This window comes from Scyliorhinus torazame, chromosome 3, assembly GCF_047496885.1.
Source record: "Scyliorhinus torazame isolate Kashiwa2021f chromosome 3, sScyTor2.1, whole genome shotgun sequence".
NCBI lineage: Eukaryota > Metazoa > Chordata > Chondrichthyes > Carcharhiniformes > Scyliorhinidae > Scyliorhinus > Scyliorhinus torazame.
The window spans coordinates 233,813,455-233,839,839 of NC_092709.1; the positions used below are offsets into that span (position 1 = coordinate 233,813,455).

Sequence of the window (26,385 nt, forward strand, 5' to 3'; positions counted from 1 at the left end):
CCTTGCCCTCTCTAAAGGTAGAAATTCAGGGAAAAATTATCATCATGATCAAAGGGTGGAGGATAATTTTAGCCTTATCGGACCAGTGGAAAACTGACGTGATTGTATCAATCGACGATTTTACATCGTGCTCAATTTTACTTTTCATTGACTTCTATCAGTTTCCTGCCCAACAGCAATCTGATAGTTAGATTCCCCCTATTTTCCCATGTACTGCCACATCTTTCAGCTCTCAATCTTAGAGGTATATTTAAATTTCATGTTCTTTACCTCCCCTCTCTCCACAAAAATAGGTACTACTCCATTTATGTCTCACCAGTGAACAACATCTAACTATCTTCCCACTGCACTAGTTCCATCTCCTCATAAAGTTTCTCATGTACCTTAAACGGTATATCAGCAGCAAACTCTGATACTGTTCCTATTCTATTTAAAAGGGGGAGTGAGTAGTGTAGTTGAAATGTCAGCAGACTGGTAATCCCGAAGGCCAGGTTAACGCTCTGGGCGTATGGGTTCAAATCCCACCACAGCAGCTGGTGGGATTTAAGATCAATCATTAAAATATCTGGAATTAAAGCTCAAGTCACATAATTGATTAGTAATGGTGACTATAAATCTGTCACCAATTGTGGTAAACAAAAATCCACCTGGTTCTTTGATGTCACTTAGGGAGGGAAATCTGCACTCCTAATCTGGTCACAATCACAGAAATGTGATTGACTCTCAACTACCCTCTCAAATGGCCTAGCAAGTCAGTCAAGAGCAATTAGAGTTGGGTTAAAATGCTGGCCTTAGCAGTGATGCCCACAAACCATAGAAATGAATTTTAGAAAAAGAGACTGACTACAGAGCCCTGAGACACACCATTACTCAAATCCCACCAATCTCAAAACACTGATTTTCCATTACCATTTCTATCCTAAAGTTATATGTATAGCTACACTGGCATTACTCCTGTTTGCATTCATTTTCATACAAATTTTAATATGTGTCACCTTACATCTTCATAGCATTTTCTTTCTACACTTGCTGTGATTTCCTCACAGAAATTAATCTCAACCTGCCTTTTCAGATACTGTCCCACATTAACCCATGCCTTGATAAGTTGTCACAAATACATTGGGATTCTCCGAACCCCCGGCGGGTCGGAGAATCGCCAGGGGGCGGCGTAAATTCTGCCCGGCCGCCCCGCGATATTCTCCGGCCCTCCAAACATCCCGTCGACGTGAATCGCGCAGCGCGCCTCAGAGAATGTCGAGGACCGGCGCAACGCAATGGGCCCCGGGGCCGCCCCAATTCTCCGGGCCCAACCCCTGCAGGCCGTTATGTTTGGTCATCACCCAGCGATGTTGCCCTGGGGGAGCTGGAGCAGCAACGTGCCAAGGAGGCGGCGGAGGCTGCCGCAGAGGAGCGTGCCGCACGGAGGCAGGTGGCAGCCACCCAGGCTGGAGGGCCGCCCGCACGACAGGAGGAGAAGGAGGAGGAGGAGGTGGTGGTGGTGCCACGGCAATGGAGACGCCCGATGAGGTCCTGTGTGTAATGGCCTCGTTCGTCACACCAGGACCTCACGGACCAGGCACGCAGGAGGGGACTCCGGATGAGCCGGGAAACCGTCCCCCATATCTGCCACCTGAGGGCACACCTGGCACTGCGTGGCACTGGGGGAGGACACCCTTCCCTGTGGCCGTCAAGGTTACGGTGACCCTGAACTTTTATGGGGTCATTCCAGGCGCCGAGTGGGGACCTGTCCGGCATCTCGCAGGCATCGGTGCACCGGTGCATCCGTGCAGTGACGGACGCCCGGTATGCCATTGCGGACCGCTACATCCTGTTCCCTGTGGACCGAGCCAGCCAGGATGCCCAGGCAGCGGGCTTCGGTGCCGTGGCCAGGATGCCCATGGTCCAGGGGGCAATCGATGGGATGCACGTCGCTGTGCGGCCACCTGCGGATAACAGGACAGTGTTCACGAATAGGAGGAGGACCTATTCCATGAACGTGCAGGTGGTCTGTGACCACCGCATGAGGATCCTTCACGTCTGCGCCCAGTACCTGGGCAGTGTACATGATTCATCCGTATTGGCGCAATCTTTCATCCCCCCCGCCCCCGGGCTGAGGGGCTGGTTGCTGGGCGACAGGGATTACCCGTTGCGGTCGTGGCTGATGACGCCTATACGGAGGCCACAGACTGACGCGGAGAACCGCTACAATGATGCCCATGCAGCGACCAGGGGTGTGATAGAGAGGTGCTTTGGGCTGCTGAAGATGAGCTTCAGGTGCCTGGACTGCTCTGGAGGGGCCCTCCAGTACCCGCCAGATAGGGTCGGCTGCATCGTTGTGGTCTGCTGCGTCCTGCACAACTTAGCCCAGCAGAGGGGCGATGTGCTGCAGGCAGAGGAGGGGGTAGGGGGGGAGCAGCAAGACGAGGCGCAGACCTCCCCAGATGAGGAAGATGGGGGCAATGGTCAGGACAGATGGGCTGGACATGGACGGGAGGCTGCCCACTGTTACCGGCTGGGCCATCGGGCAAGGGACAGGCTGATAGCCACCCGGTTCACGGGCTAGGGGGGGCGTGGGACTCGCCGATTGATGCACTATCAATTACCACAAAGACGAGAGTAGTGGAATAATCGAGGCTTTATTGAGCAAAGATGTTGTGCCTCCTGTAGCTGGAACCAGAATGGCTGCAGCACTGGCGAGCACACACATTTATACGCCGCCTACTGGGCAGAGCCAGCAGGCAGGGATTTACCCATGTACCTCTATTATACATGTCTTACCGTAATACATATAATACTGCTAGTGGTGACTACCACATTCACCCCCTGTTAAAAAATGAGTCCGACGGGGGGTAGTGGAAAAAAAAGAATTACAAGTTCAGTCTGTCGGGGGCCTTGACCCTCCTCTGCGATCGCCTCAGTCCTGGTGGTGATGTGGCCGCCGACTTGGTCACCTGTGACTCCGGGAGCGTGTTGTCCTCGTCTTCGTCACCCCTGAGTGGGACCAATGGGAGGACGGATCCTCCTGGGACGGGGGCTGCGGTGAGGTTCGCTGGGGAAGGGTGAGTGGCGCAGGGGTGAATGAGGCAACCGGGGGAGGGTGGGGCAGTGTCAGGTCGGGGGCCGTGGGCGGGGATCCAGCGGGTGCCAGGTCTCGGAGGGAGACTGTGTCCTGGTGCCCGTCAGGGTGTGCCACGTAGGCGTACTGCGTGTAGGAGGTGGACCCTTTCGACCAAAGGGTCCGACTTATGGGTCTGCACATGCTTGCGAAGGAGGACGGGTCCGGCAACTGTCAGCCATGTTGGGAGCGAGACCACGGAGGTGGACTTCCTGGGGAAGGCAAAGAGACGTTCATGAGAGGTCTCATTAGTCGCGGTGCAGAGGAGCGATCGGATGGAGTGGGGACCTGTCCGGCATCTCACAGGCATCGGTGCAGGACCTCCTGCCAGTGGGAGACCGGGAGATTTTTAGACTACAGGGCCAGCAGGACGGCCTTCCAGACCGTCCCATTCTCCCTCTCCACCTGTCCGTTTCCCTGAGGGTTGTAGCTGGTCGTCCTGCTCGAGGCGATGCCCTTGCTGAGCAGGAACTGATGCAGCTCATCACTCATAAAAGAGGATCCCTGATTGCTGTGGACGTAGGTGGGGAAACCAAACAGTGTGAAGATGCTGTTGAGAGCTTTAATGACCGTGGCAGAAGTCATATCGGGGCATGGGATGGCGAAAGGGAACCGGGAGTACTCATCGACCACGTTCAGAAAGTACGTGTTGCGGTCGCTGGAGGGGAGGGGCCCTTTAAGTCCATGCTGAGGCACTCAAACGGGCGGGAGGCCTTCACCAGGTGCGCTCGATCTGGCTGGTAGAAGTGCGGCTTGCACTCCGCGCAGATCTGGCAGTCTCTGGTGACAGTCCTGACCTCCTCAATGGAGTAGGGCAGGTTGCGGGCCTTGATGAAATGGAAGAACCGGGTGACCCCCGGATGGCAGAGGTCATAGTGGAGAGCCCGGAGTCGATCCACTTGTGCGCTGGCACATGTACCGCGGGACAGGGCATCAGGGGGCTCGTTGAGCTTCCCCGGGCGATACAAAATCTCGCAATTATAGGTGGAGAGCTCGATCCTCCACCTCAAGATCTTGTCGTTTTTGATCTTGCCCCGCTGTGTGTTATTGAACATGAAGGCAACCGACCGTTGGTCAGTGAGGAGAGTGAATCTCCTGCCGGCCAGGTAATGCCTCCAATGTCGCACAGCTTCCACAATGGCTTCGGCCTCCATTCCGACTGAGCAGTGCAGAGTTTCATGACATGGAGGGTGCGGGAAAAGCACCCTGGTTGAGGGTGGCGGCCAGAGCTACGTCCGATGCATCGCTCTCTACCTGAAATGGGAGGGACTCGTCGACCGCGTGCATCGTGGCCTTGGCGATGTCTGCCTTGATGCGGTTGAAGGCCTGGCGGGCCTCAGCCGTCAGGGGGAAAACTGTGGACTGAATGAGTGGGCGGGCCTTGTCCGCATAATTAGGGACCCACTGGGCGTGGTAGGAGAAAAACGCCAGGCATCGTTTCAGGGCCTTGGGGAAGTGGGGGAGGGGGAGTTCCATGAGGGGACGCATGCGGTCGGGGTCGGGCCCTAGAACTCAATTTTCCACGACATAGCCGAGGATGGCTAAGCGGTTGGTGCGGCGGCGCCACGGGGCGCACATGGCGGGCGGCATCAAAGATGGCGGCGCCCACGGGCCGCACGTGGCCTGCGGAGAAGAAGATGGCGGGGCCCATGGGCCGCACAAGGCTTGCGACGAGGAAAATGGCGGCGCCCCTGGGCCGCATGTGGGGAAGCAGGAACATCGGGCCTGGAAACCGCGGCGACCGACAGGGCCTGGCAAACAGAAACAAAGTGTCCCTTCTTTTCACATCCGTTGCAGGTCGCGCTCCGCGCCGGGCTGCGCTGCCGGGGGTGTTTGTTCTGCCCGCAAAAATAGCACTTGAGCACCCCAGGGTTGGCTGGCTGCTGCGCGGCGCAGGCTTGTGGTGAGCTGGAGTCGGCAGCTGGTGGGGCCCACAATGCCCACGAGGGTGCCGCGCGGTCGGGGGTATACGACTGGACGTTACGGGAGGCCACTTCTAATGAGTTAGCGAGCTGCCTAGTTCCTGCAAGATCAAGCGTACCCCCTTCCAGTAGGCGATGGCGGATGTACGCAGACTTCATGCCCGTAACGAAGGCGTCTCGGATTAAAAGTTCTGTGTGCTGGACTGCCTAAACCACCTGACAGTCACTGTTCCTCCCTAGGATTTGCAGGGCATGCCAGAAATCATCCAGAGACTCACTAGGGAGTTGCTGTGTCGTGGACAGGCGGTGCCTGGCATATAGTTGGTTGACTGGCCGAACGTAATGTCCCTTCAGGAGCTCCATCGCCTCGGAGTAAGTGGGCGCATCCCAGATGAGAGGAAAAATGTCAGGGCTCACCCGTGAATAAAGGACTTGGAGCTTCTGCGCGTCCGAGGGTTCCTCAGCGGATGTTCTGAGGTAGCTTTCGAAGCAGGCTAGCCAGTGGCCAAAAGCGGAGTAGCGTTGGCTGCTTGAGGGCTCAGCTGCAGGCGATCAGACTTGATGCAAAGATCCATCGTTTTTAAAACCTTTGCTCAATAAATTGATGCACTATCAATTACCACAATTACCACGAGAGTAGTGGAACAATCGAGGCTTTATTGAGCAAAGATGGTGTGTCTCCTGTAGCTGCCACCAGAATGGCTGCAGCACCGGCGAGCACACACATTTATACACCACCTACTGGGCGGAGCCAGCAGGCAGGGATTTACCCATGTACCTCTATTATACGTGTCCTACCATAATACATATAATACAGCTAGTGGTGACTACCACACCGAGTATGGGCACAGACTGCACAATACGGCACCAGCCTACCACCCTCACCCCACCTGCATGGACACCACCCCTCCATTGCACATCCTGCAGCACAACGGGCCGGGCTCACGCGGTCGCTGGTGGAAGCGTGTCTGTTGGAGGCCATGGAGGATGATGACAACCCGCTCTGCGATGAGCTCTGGGCTCTACATCGTTGGACAATGTCTGACCCATGGCCACAGTACCACCCTCCACCTGGACCGTCCCTGCATGCGGCCGTGACACTGCAGCGCACGGTCCCGTCATCTGCCCGGGGGGATGGCGAGGGCGACCCGAGGGGAGGGGGGACACACTCACCTGAGACTGACGTTCTACCACCCCTCACATACACACTGGCGCTCACCTCACACCACATCCCCGCACGCATCGGACAGAGCATAAAGGCAGCTTCTGTAGGTGTGAAAGTGATTTTGATAACAAACAGTTCATACATGTGCCCTAGCCTCAGAACTAATCTGTGCCCTGCACCTGTGCCAACTTACTCAGTGTCTAATTTTTTGGCATTCCGGGCCCTTTGACTACATCTAGGTGGTTCCCCAGACGGTACAGCAGAACTGGAGATGGACTCCTGTGATTCCTGCCCTGTGACTAGGGACCCCTTTGGCGGACGTTTCCTGGGGCGGCCCAGTCTAGATAGGCCAGGCTGCGGCTCAGGCGACCGGGATGGTGAGCTGCCAGCCTGTCCTGCCCATTGCCCACCAGATGCACCTGGGACGAAAGGGGGGGGGGGGGGGGGGAGACCAAGGTGTCACGGTGTTCCGGGACCTCCCCTACAGGGGGACCCGGAACGGGCCCCAGCACCTCCTCCTCCCTTGGGGTGCCCGATGGTCCCTGGGCCTCTACATGGGTCGGGGATGCGAACGGACCGAGCACCTGACGCCCCCCCTACACCTGGCGCTGCCAGTCCTGGAGGCCTGCCCTGGTATCAACAAGGGTCTGCAAGTTTGCAGCTATGGAGCTCAGGGAGTTGACCATCCCTGTCTGTGTCTGGGCGACGCCGGCCAGCACCTGGGCAATGGCGCCGATGCCCTCAGCGATGGCCTGCAGAGACTGGGCCATTGCCTGCTGAGACTGGGCCACGCCGTTGAGCGCCTCTGCGATCTGCTGCTGGCTCTGGCTCATGGCTGCCTGTGAGAGGGCAGCCATGTTCTGGGCCACGGATGCAGCCTGCACGGAAAGCCCCACAACTTGCATACTGCGACCCATGTCTGAGACCGTCGAACCCCTTGCCTCCACCGTGGATGCCACCCATGCGGTGTCAGCCTGGGTGGCACGCATTACCGGCACCACTACCTGCTCCTGCACGCGGGTGGACTCCTCCACCTTCGTCTGCAGCTGCCGCAAGCCGGCCGTCACCCACTTCGGTTGTCCCTTGGTACGTGACTGCATCGGGTCTATGGGTGGGTGTGGTAACTCCAGGAACCCGGGACCCGTCTGGGCGGCAGTTGGCTGCCTGCGCCGGGCTGCCCTCCGACCGCCCGGCCCCTCGGCTGCTCCTGCCTCCACCTGCTATACCGGGACGGCTGTGTTGTGCACACCAGTTAGTGTCCCAGATGTCTCATCGCTAATGTGCCCAACTGAGGTGAGTGTCTCTGCGATGGTGGAGGGTGTAGGAGATAGCAGTGGCGTAATGGCGTGCTTCTCATCCGACACAAAGTCCGGGGTCCCCTTGAGTGGTGATTCCTGTCCATCCGTCCCCTGTGTGTGGGTGTCGTGTGCGTCAGTGTCCTGTGCGTCAGTGTCCTGTGTGTTAGGGCCCTGTGTGTTAGGGTCCTGTGTGTTAGGGCCCTGTGAGTCGGTGTCCTGTGTGTCAGTGTCCTGTGTGTCAGTATCCTGTGCGTCAGTGTCCTGGGTCGGCTGTGACAGGGGCCTGTTGCTGTGGCTGCCCTCCTCGTAGCTGGGTGTGGCCCGCCGGCGTCGCCGCACTCGGGCAGCGTCCGCCTGGTGCTCCAGGTCTGTCCCTGGCTCGTGGCCGCCCTGGAACGTCCGGGGGGCGTCTTATGCCTGATGGGCCGGGTCTGTCCCACCTTCCCCCATATTCCCCCTCCCCCCGCAAATCCCCTTCCTCCATATCCACCTTCCCCCATATAAAGAACAACAAAGAACAAAGAAATGTACAGCACAGGAACAGGCCCTTCGGCCCTCCAAGCCCGTGCCGACCATACTGCCCGACTAAACTACAATCTTCTACACTTCCTGGGTCCGTATCCTTCTATTCCCATCCTATTCATATATTTGTCAAGATGCCCCTTAAATGTCACTATCGTCCCTGCTTCCACCACCTCCTCCGGTAGTGAGTTCCAGGCACCCACTACCCTCTGCGTAAAAAACTTGCCTCGTACATCTACTCTAAACCTTGCCCCTCTCACCTTAAACCTATGCCCCCTAGTAATTGACCCCTCTACCCTGGGGAAAAGCCTCTGACTATCCACTCTGTCTATGCCCCTCATAATTTTGTATACCTCTATCAGGTCGCCCCTCAACCTCCTTCGTTCCAGTGAGAACAAACCGAGTTTAATTCAATCGCTCCTCATAGCTTACGCCCTCCATACCAGGCAACATTCTGGTAAATCTCTTCTGCACCCTCTCTAAAGCCTCCACATCCTTCTGGTAGTGTGGCGACCAGAATTGAACACTATACTCCAAGTGTGGCCTAACTAAGGTTCTATACAGCTGCAACATGACTTGCCAATTCTTATACTCAATGCCCCGGCCAATGGAGGCAAGCATGCCGTATGCCTTCTTGACTACCTTCTCCACCTGTGTTGCCCCTTTCAATGACCTGTGGACCTGTACTCCTAGATCTCTTTGACTTTCAATACTCTTGAGGGTTCTACCATTCACTGTATATTCCCTACCTGCATTAGCCCTTCCAAAATGCATTACCTCACATTTGTCCGGATTAAACTCCATCTGCCATCTCTCCGCCCAAGTCTCCAGACAATCTAAATCCTGCTGTATCCTCAGACAGTCCTCATCGCTATCCGCAATTCCACCAACCTTTGTGTCGTCTGCAAACTTACTAATCAGACCAGTTACATTTTCCTCCAAATCATTTATATATACTACAAAGAGCAAAGGTCCCAGCGCTGATCCCTGTGGAACACCACTGGTCACAGCCCTCCAATTAGAAAAGCATCCCTCCATTGCTACCCTCTGCCTTCTATGGCCTAGCCAGTTCTGTATCCACCTTGCCAGTTCACCCCTGATCCCGTGTGACTTCACCTTTTGTACTAGTCTACCATGAGGGACCTTGTCAAAGGCCTTACTGAAGTCCATATAGACAACATCTACTGCCCTACCTGCATCAATCATCTTAGTGACCTCCTCGAAAAACTATCAAGTTAGTGAGACACGACCTCCCCTTCACAAAACCGTGCTGCCTCTCACTAATACGTCCATTTGCTTCCAAATGGGAGTAGATCCTGTCTCGAAGAATTCTCTCCAGTAATTCCCTACCACTGAAGTAAGGCTCACCGGCCTGTAGTTCCCGGGATTATCCTTGCTACCCTTCTTAAACACAGGAACAACATTGGCTATTCTCCAGTCCTCTGGGACATCCCCTGAAGACAGCGAGGATCCAAAGATTTCTGTCAAGGCCTCAGCAATTTCCTCTCCAGCCTCCTTCATTATTCTGGGGTAGATCCCATCAGGCCCTGGGGACTTATCTACCTTAATATTTTTTAAGACACCCAACACCTCGTCTTTTTGGATCACAATGTGACCCAGGCTATCTACACCCCATTCTCCAGACTCAACATCTACCAATTCCTTCTCTTTGGTGAATACTGATGCAAAGTATTCATTTAGTACCTCGCCCATTTCCTCTGGCTCCACACATAGGTTCCCTTGCCTATCCTTCAGTGGGCCAACCCTTTCCCTGGCTACCCTCTTGCTTTTTATGTACGTGTAAAAAGCCTTGGGATTTTCCTTAACCCTATTTGCCAATGACTTTTCATGACCCCTTCTAGCCCTCCTGACTCCTTGCTTAAGTTCCTTCCTACTTTCCTTATATGCCACACAGGCTTCGTCTGTTCCCAGCCTTTTAGCCCTGACAAATGCCTCATTTTTCTTTTTGACGAGGCCTACAATATCACTCGTCATCCAAGGTTCCCGAAAATTGCCGTATTTATCTTTCTTCCTCACAGGAACATGCCTGTCCTGTATTCCTTTCAACTGACACTTGAAAGCCTCCCACATGTCAGATGTTGATTTGCCCTCAAACATCCGCCCCCAATCTATGTTCTTCAGTTCCCGCCTAATATTGTTATAATTAGCCTCCCCCCAATTTAGCACATTCATCCTCGGACCACTCTTATCCTTGTCCACCAGTACTTTAAAACTTACTGAATTGTGGTCACTGTTACCGAAATGCTCCCCTACTGAAACATCTACCACCTGGCCGGGCTCATTCCCCAATACCAGGTCCAGTACCGCCCCTTCCCTAGTTGGACTGTTTACATATTGTTTTAAGAAGCCCTCCTGGATGCTCCTTACAAACTCCGCCCCGTCTAAGCCCCTGGCACTAAGTGAGTCCCAGTCAATATTGGGGAAGTTGAAGTCTCCCATCACCACAACCCTGTTGTTTTTACTCTTTTCCAAAATCTGTCTACCTATCTGCTCCTCTATCTCCCGCTGGCTGTTGGGAGGCCTGTAGTATACCCCCAACATTGTGACTGCACCCTTCTTATTCCTGATCTCTACCCATATAGCCTCACTGCCCTCTGAGGTGTCCTCTCGCAGTATAGCTGTGATATTCTCCCGAACAAGTAGCGCAACTCCGCCTCCCCTTTTACATCCCCCTCTATCCCGCCTGAAACATCTAAATCCTGGAACGTTTAGCTGCCAATCCTGCCCTTCCCTCAACTAGGTCTCTGTAATGGCAACAACATCATAGTTCCAAGTAGTAATCCAAGCTCTAAGTTCATCTGCCTTACCCGTAATGCTCCTTGCATTAAAACATATGCACTTCAGGCCACCAGACCCGCTGTGTTCAGCAACTTCTCCCCGTCTGCTCTGCCTCAGAGCCACACTGTCCCTATTCCCTAGTTCTCCCTCAATGCTCTCACCTTCTGACCTATTGCTCCCGTGCCCACCCCCCTTATGGGGATATGGTGGAAGGGGGGACATGGTGGAAGGGGGGATATGGGGGAATATGGTGGAAGGGGGACATGGTGGAAGGGGGGACATGGTGGAAGGGGGGATATGGGGGAAGGGGGGTATGGGGGAAGGAGGGATATGGGGGAGGGGGGATATGGGGTTAAGGGGGATATGGTGAAGGGGGATATGAGGGGATATGGGGGAAGGGTATATGGGGGAAGGGGTGATATGGGGGAACGGGTGATATGGGGGAAGGGGTGATATGGGGGAAGGGGGATATGAGGAAGGGGATATGGGGAAGGGAGATATGGGGAAGGGGGATATGGGGAAGGGGGAATATGGGGGAAGGGGATATGGCGAAGGGGATATGGGGAAGGGGGGATATGGGGGAAGGGGGGATATGGGGGAAGGGGATATGGGGGAAGAGGGGATATGGGGAAGGAGGGATATGGGGGAAGGGGGGATATGGAGGGATATGGGGTAAGGGGGGATATGGGGGAAGGGGGGATATGGGGAAGGGGGGATATGGGGTAAGGGGGGATATGGGGGAAGGGGGGCTATGGGGTAAGGGGGGATATGGGGGAAGGGGGAAAGGGAGAACTCACTTGGCACTGTGCGGCGGGCTGCCATTTGGCCAGGTCTCCGGGGGGGGGGGAGGGGGGTCTTTTGTGTAGTGACACCGCGCGGCGTCACTGACGGCGCGCGCGTCCATGGTGGGTGACGCCATCGCGAATGGCGTCACGCTGCTACTAGCCCATTCCCGGCCGGAGGATTCGCGACCTTTTGGGGGGCCCGACGCCGGTGTGATTCGCACTATTTTTGGCGCCGGGTTCGGGCCATCGCACCAATTCACGGAGAATCCCGCCCATGAACTCTTTAAGTTCAAATTAATTAGGGCATAACTTTCTGCTGGAGAGGGCATAACTTTCTGCTGGACACACTGCTCCTTTATTAACAGTATATAATATTTCCCACCCTCCATTCCTTTGGTACAATTCCCATCTCCAAAGATTTTTGTAAATTAATCTATATTGATTCTGCTATCTTTTGGCCAACTTATTCTGGGTCTCATACCATATGGACCTGCTGGTAACTTTGCTTTATTTATTCCAGATTGTTTTTAGTAGTTTTCTTTTGCATAGTCTTCAGCTGGAATTCCTCTGAATTCCATTTTTATCTTCGACTGTTTAAATTGTGCAAAACACTTAAGTATCTCCACTATTTGTGGACAAGGTGTGGCGGTGGTGGGAAGGAGGAGGGGTAGAGTGGGTTAGGATGGAGGAGGAATCTTGTAAGGGATCTAGTTTGAGGGCCATGGTGATGGCAGCATTGCCAATGGCTCCGAGTAGGTATTCAGGGAGCCCAGTGGTGCAGTCCATGGTGGAGATATGGAATCAGCTGAGGATGCATTTTAGGGGGGAAGGGATGTTGGTGCTAACGCCGCTGTGCGAGAATAATGGGTTTGAGCCGGGGGGGGATAGAACATAGAACATTACAGCGCAGTACAGGCCCTTCGGCCCTCAATGTTGCGCCGACCTGTGAAACCACTCTACAGCCCATCTACACTATTCCCTTATCGTCCATATGTCTATCCAATGACCATTTGAATGCCCTTAGTGTTGGCGAGTCCACTACTGTTGCAGGCAGGGCATTCCACGCCCTTACTACTCTCTGAGTGAAGGACCTACCTCTGACATCTGTCTTATATCTATCTCCCCTCAATTTAAAGATATGTCCCCTCGTGTGAGACATCACCAATCGAGGAAAAAGGCTCTCACTGTCCACCCTATCCAATCCTCCGATCATCCTGTATGCCTCAATTAAGTCACCTCTTAACCTTCTTCTCTCTAACGAAAACAGCCTCATGTCCTTCAGCCTTTCCTCATAAGATCTTCCCTCCATACCAGGCAACATTCTGGTAAATCTCCTCTGCACCCTTTCCAATGCTTCCACATCCTTCCTATAATGCGGCAACCAGAATTGCACGCAATACTCCAAATGCGGCCGCACCAGAGTTTTGTACAGCTGCAACATGACCTCATGGCTCCAAAACTCAATTCCTCTACCAATAAAAGCTAACACACCGTACGCCTTCTTAATAACCCTCTCAACCTGAGTGTATACAGGAGGTGGAGAGAAATGGGGCTGGTCAAGGTGAGGGATTTGTATTTGGAGGAAGGGTTCGCCAGTCTGGAGGAGCTCAGGGAGAGAGTAGAACTGCTGAGTGGTAGTGAGTTCAGGTATCTACAGGTTAGGGACTTTGCACGAAATGTCTGGAAGGGGTTCCCTAGATTGCAGGGATACACCCTGCTGGAGCGACTGCTGCTTACGGATGTGGAAGGGGAGGGAAGAATTGGGGATGTATATAAGTGGCTGGGGGAGCAGGGAGGCGAGCGGGTGGTGATCAAGGAGAAATGGGAAGCGGAGTTGGGAATGGAGAGCAATTGGAGAGTATGGAGTGAGGCACTGCGAAGGGTAAACGGGACCTCCTCTTGTGCAAGGATGAGCCGAATACAGTTTAAGGTGGTGCATAGGGTGCATATGACTCGGGCGAGATTGGGTGGGTTCTTTCAGGGGGTAGCAGATGAGTGTGAGAGATGTGAGCGGAGGCCAGCGAATCAGGCGCACATGTTTTGGGGTTGCCAGGATAGCAGAGGAGGAGCTGGACCCGGACCCATTGGTGCCAATATTTGGGGTTTCGAAGAAGCCGGAGCTCATGGAGAGGAGGAAGGCCGTTGTCATGGCCATCGCATCTCGGATTGCAAGGCGACAAATTTTGCTGGAGTGGCGGTCGGCAACGCCACCGGGGGTAGCAGCTTGGTTGGGTGACCTGTATGACTTCCTGCAGCGAGAGAAGATAAAGTATCTGTTAAGGGGCTCAGCAGGAGAGTTTAAGAAAAGGTGGGGGATGTGTGTGACCGTGTTTGAGGAGCTGTTCGTCGCAGGGGGGTGGGTGATGGGGAGGGGGGGGCGGTGAAAGAAGAGAAAAATCTGTACAAACTGTACAGCTGATCGTTGGGAAGTATGGTTCCCGGGTGTTTATTTGCTCTAACCTACTTTGATACAAGCTTGTAATAAAATGCGTTTTAAAAAAAAGTATCTCCACTATTTTCTTGCTATCGTGTACATGAATCTGCTTAATCTCCAAGTGATCTTACTTGTTCTTTAGCTGGTCTTTTACCTCTTTGCTTAGAATAGCCCTTATTCGTATTTGTCCTGCAGTCAATCTTCTTTGATACTTCCTTCTCAACGTTTCTGGTCTCATTTTTAGCTTCCCTTTTATGTTTTGGGCGTATAGTTCCTCTTCTCTTTCTTACCCCATATTATATGCCTCCTTAATTTCATTTTGGTTCTAATATTTGTGGCTGGGATTTTCTTTTCTGGTTCCACTTGTTGTTGAACCGGAAATTTCCGCTCGCCATCAGAACGGAAATTCTTGCCAAAATCCCTAAAACCATGAAAATAGGATCAGGAGTAGGCAGTTCGGCCCCTCGAGCCTGACCGCTATTTCATGACTGATTCAACAGTTCTCACGTCCACTTCCCAGCTCTTTCCCCGTAATCCTTGATTCCCTTACTGATCAAGAATCTATCTCAGCCTTAAATATATGCAAGGACTACCCCACAGCTCTCGGTAGCAAGTAGTTGCAATCCTCTGAGAGAAGAAATTCCTCCTCATTTCAGTCTTAAATTGGCACCTCTTTATTCTGAGACTATGGCCTCTGGCCCTAGACGCTCCCATTTCTCTTTCTTAAATATTTTTATTCGAGGCATTTTCAATTATATACAGAAAAAAAGAAACATAGCAGCAGTAAATATCCTTCACAAACCACACTCCAGATACCCAAGCTCCTCCATCCCAACCCACTTCCTCTGCCCCATTTTCTAAATATAGTAATTAAAGAAACCTCCCCGACAAGAACCACCCCCCCCCCCCCCCATACATCGCCCCTCCAACATTTTATCACTCTTTAAAGAAGTTGATGAACAACCTCCACTGTCTAGAAGGACCCCTCATTTGCACCTCTAATAGAAACTCCACCAAGTCGCTCACCCATACGATGGCTCCGGGTCCCGCCACCCTAACAATATCCACCTCCAGGCTATCAGGGAGACAAAGGCCATCACGTCAGCCTCTCTCCCCACCTGAACTCCCAGCTCTTCCGAAACTCTAAATATTGCCACTACGGATGCGGAGCCACCTTCACCCCAGAACTCCTCCAACTTCTTTCTTTAAAAATATTTTTAAGGCATTTGTTTAAACAGCAAATACAATCAAAAAACAAGAGTAAAAATAAACAAGATCATAATAAATAACTAGCTAACCAACGCCCCAAACCCATTGCCATTCTCCTCCTCCCGTCCTGCCTTCCCCCTCTCCCCCTGCTGATACCTCAATCCTCCTTGAAGAAGTCAATGAACGGCTTCCACCTCAGGACAAATCCATTGACAGACCCCCTCTAGATTAACTTGATTTTCTTCAACCTTTGGAAATCCACCAGGTCGCTCAACCACATCCCCGGTTTCGGTGGCACTGGGTCCCTCCACCCAAGCAAAATCCATCTCCGGGCTATCTGAGAGGCAAAGGCCAGGTCATTAGCCGTTCTCGCCGCTGCGTTCCTGGATCTTCCAACACTCCTAATATCGCCACTTCTGGACTCGGGACCACCTTCACCTTCAGCACTCGGACATCACGTCCGCGAACCATTGTCAAAACTCCTCCAGTTTCAGACATGCCCAAAACATGTGGACATGGTTCATGGGCTTCCCCACACACCACCCACACCTATCCACTACCCCCACAAAAAACCTACTTATCCTAGCTACCATCATGTGTACCCTATGATCTACCTTGAACTGGATAAGGCTGGGCAGCTCACACCATGAGGACGCATTCACCCTCCTCAGGGCCTCCTCTTAGCTCCATTTCTTCTCCCATTTCACGTCCCATTTCCATTTGACTTCCCTATCAGGGGCTGCCCCTGATAGGGGCAGCACGGTAGCCTTGTGGATAGCACAATTGCTTCACAGCTCCAGGGTCCCAGGTTCGATTCCGGCTTGGGCCACTGTCGGTGCGGAGTCTGCACATCCTCCCCGTGTGTGCGTGGGTTTCCTCCGGGTGCTCCGGTTTCCTCCCACAGTCCAAAGATGTGCAGGTTAGGTGGATTGGCCATGATAAATTGCCCTTAGTGTCCAGAATTGCCCTTAGTGTTGGGTGGGGTTACTGGGTTATGGTGATAGGGTGGCGGTGTTGACCTTGGGTAGGGTGCTCTTTCCAAGAGCCAGTGCAGACTCGATGGGCCGAATGGCCTCCTTCTGCACTGTAAATTCTATGATTCTATGATGATAATCTATCGGGCCTCCTTCCCAGTCCATCAGCTCCTTATAAATCTTGGACACCTTGGGGCGATTCTCTGAGCCCCGAGCCGGGCCAGAGAATCGCCGCAACCGCGCCACAACGCCCCGACGCTGGCGCGCGATTCTCCGCCCATTTGCGCCGGCGCGTTTGGCGCGGCGCCGGCTGCTAGAATCAGCGGGGCCCCCGATTCTCCGGCCAGAATGGGTTGAGGAGCTGCGCCGATACGACAGTCCCGCCGGCACCGTTCACCCCTGGTCGCTGCCGGCGGGAACTCTGCGCGAATGGTCGGGGGGGGGGCGGCCTGTGGGGGGGGGGGGGGATAGGGTCTTCTTCACCAGTGGGGGGGCCTCCGATGGGGTCTGGCCCGCGATCGGGGCCACCGATCGGCGGGCCGGCCTCTCCCCCCTACCCCCGAGTCTACTTTCTGGCACGGCCGGCCCCTGAACACGTACCCTCTGTTGAGTCGGGGCCGGCGTGCGTAAGAAATTCCCCGCGCAGCGCCCATTTGGGGGCCCCTATGGGGGCCAGAATCTGTCGTTCCCAGGCCCGGTTCGCACCGTCGTGAACACACTTGGGCTCAATATTGGAGAATCGCCCCCCTTACCCTCACCCAGTCCTTCCCCCGATATCACCTTATCCTGCAGCCCCGGGGGCGGCAAACCGGGAAAGGACGGCACCTGCTTCCTGACAAAGTCCCGAACCTGTAAGTATCTGAACCCCTTCCCATTGGGCAGTTCATATTCCTCCACCAGATCCTCTAAGCTCACAAAGCGGCCCCCCACAAACAGGTCCCAAACCACTCGATCCATACCTGTCGCTACCCACTATCTCTTCTCTTAGAACGCGAAGATGCAAGCCATCAGGGGACATATCTGTCTTTAGCTCCATTAGTTTGTCTAACACTACTTCTCTAGTGATGTAAGAAGTCTTACAACACCAGGTTAAAGCCCAACAGGTTTGTTTCAAATCACTAGCTTTCAGAGCACAGCTCTTTCCTCAGGTGAATGAAGAGTTGGTTCATTCACCTGAGGAAGGAGCAGTGCTCCGAAAGCTAGTGATTTGAAACAAACCTGTTGGACTTTAACCTGGTGTTGTAAGACTTCTCACTGTGCTCACTCCAGTCCAACGCCGGCATCTCCACATCATCTCTAGTGATGGTGATGGGATTTAATTGCTCTGCCATATTCTTTAGTGTTGGGTGTTCAAAGTATCTTCCACTATGAAGTCTAGTAAAATATCTGTTTAACTCCTCTGTTATCTCTGTGTTACATACATAGGTACATAGAAGATAGGAGCAGGAGGAGGCCTATTGGCCCTTCGAGCCTGCTCCGCCATTCATCACGATCATGGCTGATCATCCAACTCAATAGCCTAATCCTGCTTTCTCCCCATAGCCTTTGATCCCATTCTCCCCAAGTGCAATATCCAGCCGCCTCTTGAATATATTCAAAGTTTTAGCATTAACTACTTGCTGTGGTAATGAATTCCACAGGCTCACCCCTCTTTGTGTGAAGAAGTGTCTCCTTATTTCTGTCTGAAATGGTTTACCCTTCATCCTCAGGCTGTGACCCCTGGTTCTGGACACACCTATCATTGGTAACATCTTCCCTGTATCTATCCTGTCTAGTCCTGTTAGAATTTTATAAGTCTCTATGAGATCCCCCCTCATTCTTCTGAACTCCAATGAGAACAATCCCAACCTAGTCAATCTCTCCTCATATGACAGTCCCACCATCCTGGAATCAGTCTGGTAAACCTTCACTGCACTCCCTCGAGAGCAAGAACATCCTTCCTCAGAGAAGGAGACCAAAACTGCATACAATACTCCAAGTGTGGCCTCACCAAGGCCCTGTACAATTGCAGCAACACATCCCTGCTTCTATACTCGAAACCTCTTGCAATGAAGGCCAACATCCCAATAGCCTTCTTTACCGCCTGTTGCACCTGCATGCTTACCTTCAGCAAATGGTGCACAAGGACACCCAGGTCCCGCTGCACACTCCCCTCTCCCAATTTACAACCATTCAGGTAGTAATCTGCCTTCCTGTTTTTGCTTCCAAAATGAATAACCTCACACTTATCCAAATTATACTGCATCTGCCATTGGTTTGCCCACTCACCCAACCTGTCCAGATCTTGCTGTAGGATCCCTGCATCCTCGTCACAATTCACCCTCCCACCTAATTTGGTATCCTCTGCAAACTTTGAGATGTTACATTTTGTTCCCTCATCCAAATCATTAATATATATTGTGAATAGCTGGGGTCCCAGGACCAATCCCTGTGGTACCCCACTGGTTACTGCCTGCCAATTTGAAAAGGACCCATTAATCCCTACCCTGTGTTTCCTCTCTGTCAACCAGTTTTCTATCCACCTCAATACATTTCCCCAATCCCACGTGCTTTAGTTACGACAACTATCCCCCCAGATTCATTTTCTAAGGGCCTCTGTTCACTTTGACCTCTCTCTTCCTTTTTATATAGTCAAAGAAGCTCTTATTGCCAGTTTTTATATTCCTCGCGGGTTTGCCCTGGTAGTTTATTTTCTCTCTCTTTATTATCTTTTTAGTCCTCCTTTGCTGGATTCTGAATTTATCCCAATCTTCTGGGCTCTCACTTTTGTCTTTTCTTTCAACTTCACACTCGCCTTGACATCCTTGTTTGGCCATGGTTGGTTTGTCCCTCTCTTAGAATCTTCCTTCCTTACTGGGATATATTTTTGCCGAGAGTCAACGGACATTTGGCTGGTCCGTCCAATTTTCCATCCCACCCAGGGCAGGAATCAGTGCAGGATCAGAAAATCTCAGCCTTTGTCTATTCATAAAACCCTACTTTGATGCACATGCTTACTCCTGGTTGGAATGTGCCTTATCCACGTCATATTTAAATATTCTCTGCTGCCGATGTGCCATTTGATCTACTTTGTTCCCGGACAGTCAATCTGGGCTTACTGCACACAGAATTCCAGTTTCCCGAAAGTAATGTGGTAATTTTAGTTGGGTACCATGGGCGGAGAATCGCCGGGGGCTGGCATGAATCCCGCCCCCGCCGGTTGCCGAAGTCTCCGGCACCGGATATTCGGCGGGGGCGGGAATCGCGCCGCGCCGGTTGGCGGGCCCCACCGCTCGATTCTCCGGCCTGGATGGGCCGAAGTCCCGCCGATAAATTGCCTGTCCCGCCGGCGTAAATTAAATCACCTACCTTACCGGCAGGACAAGGCGGCGTGGGCGGGCTCTGGGGTCCTGGGGGGGGGCGCGGGGCGATCTGGCCCCGGGGGGGGTGCCCCCACGGTGGCCTGGCCCACGATCGGGGCCCACCGATCCGCGGGCGGGCCTGTGCCGTGGGGGCACTCTTTCTCTTCCGCCTCCGCCACGGTCTCCACCATGGCGGAGGCGGAAGAGACTCCCTCCTCCACTGCGCATGCGTGGGAAACTGTCAGCGGCCGCTGACGCACCCGCGCATGCGCCGCCCCGAGATGTCATTTCCGCGCCAGCTGGCGGGGCAACAAAGGCCGTTTCCGCCAGCTGGCGGGGCGGAAATTCCTCCGGCGTCGGCCTAGCCCCTCAATGTTGGGGCTCGGCCCCCAAAGATGCGGAGCATTCCGCACCTTTGGGGCGGCGCGATGCCCGTCTGATTGGCGCCGTTTTGGGCGCCAGTCGGCGGACATCGCGCCGTTTCGGGAGAATTTCGCCCCATATGTCAAATTTCAGTAGCTGATCTTGAAATTACACTGTGAATGGTACTATGTGAGCATTTTATTTCAAATGAAACTTTTTCTAAAGTAAATAGGTCGATGTCTCTATTGAGGCATAAGAAAAAAACATTTGATGCACACATTTCAGGTGGTCATACCATATGCACATGGTGTAATTTCAAAGTTGAAAAGTTAAATAAGCTAAAAACATGAAAAAATACACAAAATTCCCTCAATCCTATAATCCGTGTGCAATTGATACCAGCCACCAGTGAATAAAAATTTGCATCTCTGACTCTAACATTTGGACCTTTGTTGTCACGGTTTTGGCACAGGCATTTGCCACAACCTTTGTTGCACACATGTATGAATTTCTGGCTGTTCTTTTCTGGTGCATTAATAACTCATTTTAAAAAGTAACATTAATTATCCCAATAGAATACAATGCATTTCACAAATAATTCAATTTGCTATTCACATCTATTACTTAAATTAAATTGGTAAAGAAATAGATCCGGCAGATTCTTTGACTTTTCATTTCAGATCATACATTTTGTCTGCCCATCAAACAGGCAGACTGAACTTATTACTTCCTAATGTCCATAACTCATTCATTATCACTAGGCTTTATAATTGTCAACAGCTGCTCAAAATACATACCCATTAAGCAGAGAATGCAGCTTAACTACTACTGCATTGAAATGCCATTAAGAATGTGGCATTAGATGGCGGAAACTGTTATTAATAGTCATCTTGAAAGGCTGTAATTTCTAATTCACACAGGCAAACCTAATGTCATCTGTCTTTAAACATTCCCCTTTCCCGACCACCACCGAATCTCCCTCACCGCATCTTCATATCTAAAACTAGACCAGCTGATTTGACTCTTGGGGCAAATATTGACATTTCTTCCCCTCTTTTCTCCACTAACTGCTTGGCTTATAGCTCATCCCACAATGGACAGTGTGCATATCCTATCCTGCGCTCCACATATTTGGCAACCAGTTTCTTTTTCCTAGCTGCTAGTTTATTCCAATAAAGCCAACGTTCATTAGCAATAAAATAGCTCCTACAGAGAACTCCCAATGGTTCATGGCACAGTTATGCACAGAATACTGAACCGAAGTAACAATCACATTTAACTTTTGATGCGAAAGGCTGGATTTTTGTGGAGTCGGGCCAACCCCAGAAGCCTTTAAAAATGGGGGCAAAATTCAAAGCAGGGATTCCTAGCCCCATTCACAGGCATTTTCGCCGACATGGGATAAGGGTGCAGATAGTGAGAACGCACTCTGTACTCACAACCTGGCCAGTTCTATCACCGGGGTAAGCATCGCTTACTACCTCCAACACCCAAATTTTTCATGGAGTCATTTGAAAAAATAAACTGCCACTCTTCCAATCCTAGTGTCTATCAGGCAGAACAATTAAGGTATCAGTATCACTTCATACCTCTTAATCATGTCCAAGTAAACATACAAACATTGCAAAAAACAGCTCAAAGAAAGCATAACTTATTATAACCTCATAAAGATGTCAATGAATCAAAGTGAACACTCCACTTCAGCATGTGAAAACAAACCCCCTGCTAAATTAAACTCAGGTGAGTTTTGGTACTCAGCCAAGCATTCGTAAGGAGGCCACTTGTTTCTCCAGGTGATCTCATTATTTAATGAATAATTGCTCCTCCAATTTTTTTTAATTGAAAACCTAGGACTACAGTAAAATATGGGGACCCAATGCAAAAATGTGCTTAATCTTTGGAAATAAAGGTTAAATATCTCGACAGTGACTTTTTTCATCTCAAGAGATTTTATCAAGAAAATATGATCCATAATGTTTCCAAATTAAAAAGTATACCAATAGTCTGTTGAATTTACTAAACACACCTTACCTTAAGAATTCTCGTAGTCTTTCATCCATTCTCCACTTTTTATAAAAAGAATAGGACAGGTATATCAGGATTACGCCACCAATACAACCAAACACAGCTCCAGTCAGCACATCCCTAACCAAGAAAAGAAAGCAAAATTGTCCTTAAACAAATGAAATGATATTCAAACATTATGTCGTCAGAAATTGTGCATTACATGTACTCTGTCAGATTGAGCATTTGTATATAGAACAATGAAAATAAACTGTTTCAAACCAAATCATAAACAAGGAGTTGTTTGGTAATAGAGAACTTGAGTATTGCTGAAAAAGGAGGATGGATGGTGAAACCTTTCACCTTGCATTCATCAGGACTGAATCACAAAAATAACAAATTTGAAAGAAAACAAAAATTTATACTGCATGAGAAAAGGGTGCTGATTGGTTGGCGACTAGACACTACAGAAGAGGTCAGCCATCCAGTGAAGAGAGAAGATGAATGTTCTTATCCTTTCAACAAAGTCACCACTGTCAATTTCCACACTCACAACCCCATCGCAGGATGATATTCCACAGGGATTCACACACTGCCAATTCAAGTGACATCACCAGACACTCTCTCACACTCACCTTTATATCTCAATCTGGCCTCATATCCTCTGAGGTTTGTGTCCTCATCCTGTCCATGGCTCCACTCAACACCCCCATAAGGCAGGCATTATTATTATCTGCCCTAGCTGACATCCTGTTCACATTCCCTCCATCTGTCTTTATGCAGGATAAGCTTGTGCACAATCGGAGGGAAAGGTCCCAGGCTGAGGGTGGAGTCTAGAACAATAAGGTCCTCACAGAGTAAGAGAACAGAGTCATCAAATTGGCAGCAGTTCAGTCTCAAAGCTAAAACAGCATCTGCAAGAACGGACCACTTGGTGTCCTAATTCTTTTGACCATCAAATGTTTTCCATGTGTCTGCTCCAAGCATGATTGCAGCACATCCTACCGATGCACAGAAACCGAAAAAAAGGCATACAAGTTTTGAACAAGATTTTAAAAAATGTACGCTGCATCATATGATTCAACTGTTGTGTTGCAGATTAAATTCGAGGTGGTGACTGGAACATGGGATGAATAATGCACAGGGGTTTGCATTGTTCAGTCTTGCTTGTAGGCCTGAATATTTTCCTGCCATATTTGCAGCATTATCAAAGCTCTGCACGGTAGCGTTGTGGTTAGCACAATTGCTTCACAGCTCCAGGGTCCCAGGTACGATTCCGGTTTGGGTCACTGTCTGTGTGGAGTTTGCACGTTCTCCCCGTGTGTGCGTGGGTTTCCTCCGGGTGCTCCGGTCTCCTCCCACAGTCCAAAGAAGTGCTGGTCAGGTGTATTGGACATGATAAATTGTCTTAGTGTCCAAAATTGCCCTTAGTGTTGGGTGGAGTTACTGGGTAATGGGGGGAGTGTGGAGTTGTGGGCTGGGTAGGGTGCTCTTTCCAAGAGCCGGTGCAGACTCGATGGGCCAAATGGCCTTCTTCTGCACTGTACATTCTATGAAAAATGACAGTTTTTGATGCCAAATCTAAACTTGCAATGATTTCCAAAACAGTTGCCTCCAGGAACTCAGAAGTGTGGGATTGTAGCTGGACAAAACAAAGAAATCGCTCAACAACTTCACCATCGCTGGTCACATATCTAAAAATTAATGTTAATTGATCCACATAACTCACACCTGGGGCGAGATTCTCCGACCCCCCGCCGGGTCGGAGAATCGCCGGGGGCTGGCATGAATCCCGCCCCCGCCGGTTGCCGAAGTCTCCGGCACCGGATATTCGGCGGGGGCGGGAATCGCGCCGCGCCGGTTGGCGGGCCCCACCGCTCGATTCTCCGGCCCGGGTGGGCCAAAGTCCTGCCGCTAAAATGCCTGTCCCGCCGGCGTAAATTAAACCACCTACCTTACCGGCGGGACAAGGCGGCGCGGGCGGGCTCCGGGGTCCTGGGGGGGCGATCTGGCCCCGGGGAGTGCCCCCACGTTGGCCTGGCCCACGATCGAGGCCCACCGATCCGCGGGCGGGCCTGTGCCGTGGGGGCACTCTTTCCCTTCCGCCTCCGCCACGGTCTCCACCATGGTGGAGGCAGAAGAGACTCCCTCCACTGCGCATGCCCGGGAATGCCGTCAGCGGCCGCTGACGCTCCCGCGCATGCGCCGCCCGCAGATGTCATTTCCGCGCCAGCTGGCGGGGCACCAAAGGCCTTTTCCGCCAGCTGGCGGGGCGGAAATTTGTCCGCCGCCGTCCTAGCCCCTCAATGTTGGGGCTCGGCCCCCAAAGATGCGGAGCATTCCGCACCTTTGGGGCGGCGCGATGCCCGTCTGATTTGCGCCGTTTTGGGCGCCAGCCGGTGGACATCGCGCCGATACCGGAGAATTTCACCCCTGGTGTTGAATCTACTATTATGGAATAGTATTTGACATTGATTACTTCATTAATGGATTGGTTTCTCAGCCACTTGCTCTGCCATCATAGTGATGAAGTCATCGTAGGTTCTGTGCATGAAAACGTTGGTCTTCCCTGAGCCACAATACTGCTAACTTTTCAAATGTTCTTTGAGAAGCTCATCAAATTCACTGAGATATTCAAGGCAGGCTAAAAAATTACCTCTTCAACTTGACACTGATGACTCATCACATCCTCTTAGAAGTAGCTCCAAAGAAGTCAGCAGTTTGACTGTGGTAACAACACATCTCAGCATTCCCTCAAAATTAATTTTTCCAGATAATTTACACCCTTGAATGGACACACACATAACCGTAATATGACTTTTGGAAGTTTCATAATCAGCAAAGTCTCTTCCAATATTTCTCCAGTTAGAGTACCCGTCGAAAAATGATTGTTTCCCTTTTCTAGGATCAGCGAATAATTTGCAAATATAACAGACTTAAAGGTTTCTGAAAAAAATCAACCAATTTTTCCTTCCCATCATGCCTCTTCACCCTCAGAAAATGGAACTTGTTAAGTCTTCTAAACTGCTTTTGACCTCAAACTTCAAACTCTTTTCTCACATTTTGTATATTGCCTCTGTTCTCTGGTCTCTTTATGACAAAATGTTCGATCATTCCCAGTGGGACAGATTTTGGCCATGAGAAAATGTTTCTTCCCTCATTTCAGCTGCAGAACAATGAGCTTGAACAGTATCTTGTAGTTTCATTCCCATTTCAGAGTCCACTTCTTCTTGATTAAGTGTTTCAAATGATGCATTGTCTCCAGAGATCGGCAGGTCAAAGTCATCAGACAAGTCATCAAAGCTTTTCATGGACGTTGATGTTCTTGAGGATGAATGTGCAGTTTGGACACTGCTCAGCACTTCAAACCTTTTAAAGTGCCAAACTGTCTTCTTGGCTAGCTTCGTCCTCTTGCTTCGCCTTCATCTTTCTGCATTTCTGACTGCCAGATTCATAATGTCTCTTGACTGATCTGTCTTGATTTGAACAAATATGAATTTTCAGAAAGAAAATACATTTTGCCCTCCTCAGCCCTGGCCTGCTCTCCTTGATGATCTATGCTCGCAGGTGTGCTGGTGGTGGCTCACTGGCTGCCATGCTGCTGCTGTTGCTGACTATCTGGTCTGGCTACTCCTCTCACCCTTGTCAGTCTGGTTGCTGCCTAGTGCTCTCACTCACAGACCTGGCCTTTGGTCAAGTCGCCTCACTGCTCCCCAAAAACCACAAAGTCCTCACACCTCTCGACTGCTCACACCTGTCGCTTGGGTGGCCGGCGGATCCCGAGCCTTGACGACTGCGTGTGCTCCTGGCTAGCTGCTTGTCTACTGCTAGCTATCTGGCCTGGCCTCTGCTCTCACCCTTGCCGGTCCAGTTGCCACCCAGCCCTCTCATTTGCAGCCCTGGCCTCTGGTCGAGTCGCCCCACTGGCCACCGCTCCCCGAAAACCACGGCGCCACCCCTTACCTGGCCCTCGCACCTCCCGGTTGCTCATCTCTCACCTGGGTGGCAAGGCCTTGAGTCTCGACGACTGCATGTGCTCCTGGATGGATGCCTGGGTGCTGGCTTTATCTGGCCTGCCCTGGACTGACCTCTGATATTTCTTCGGTTGGTCCTCAGCTCTGGCCTGGAAGTCAAGATTCGCCCCACTGCTCTCCTCGACGGCACTGGCCAGCACCTCCTCACCTCACTGAAGGCTTCACTGGTTCGCACCCCAATGTAAGATCAATGACCTCACTTTTGCCTCAGGATGCCGGGCCGAATGTCAGAAACCTAGGCGCTGCTTCACTCAATGAAAGTTCGGAAACTTCATACCAGATGATCAGGATATCCATCTGAACTGCTCTAAGTCTCCACCACCTCTCAAGGTCCGGTACACTGTTTTCCTGCTCTAAAGGGGAGTCCACCAATCAGAGCCTGATGTTGTTCTGTATTACCTACTGATAGGCTCATTCAGC

The 26,385-nt window shown here is 51.6% G+C and overlaps 1 protein-coding gene across 1 annotated transcript in view; it reads right to left on the reverse strand.

The window, feature by feature from the left end:
* The window catches only part of LOC140408989 (uncharacterized), a 112,661-nt gene that overhangs the window by 8,492 nt on the left and 77,784 nt on the right, over positions 1 to 26,385 (reverse strand). The window contains exon 5 of the mRNA XM_072496994.1: positions 21,959 to 22,072. Coding sequence (XP_072353095.1) covers positions 21,959 to 22,072 — 114 coding nt within the window. The remainder of the gene's footprint in view (positions 1 to 21,958; positions 22,073 to 26,385) is intronic.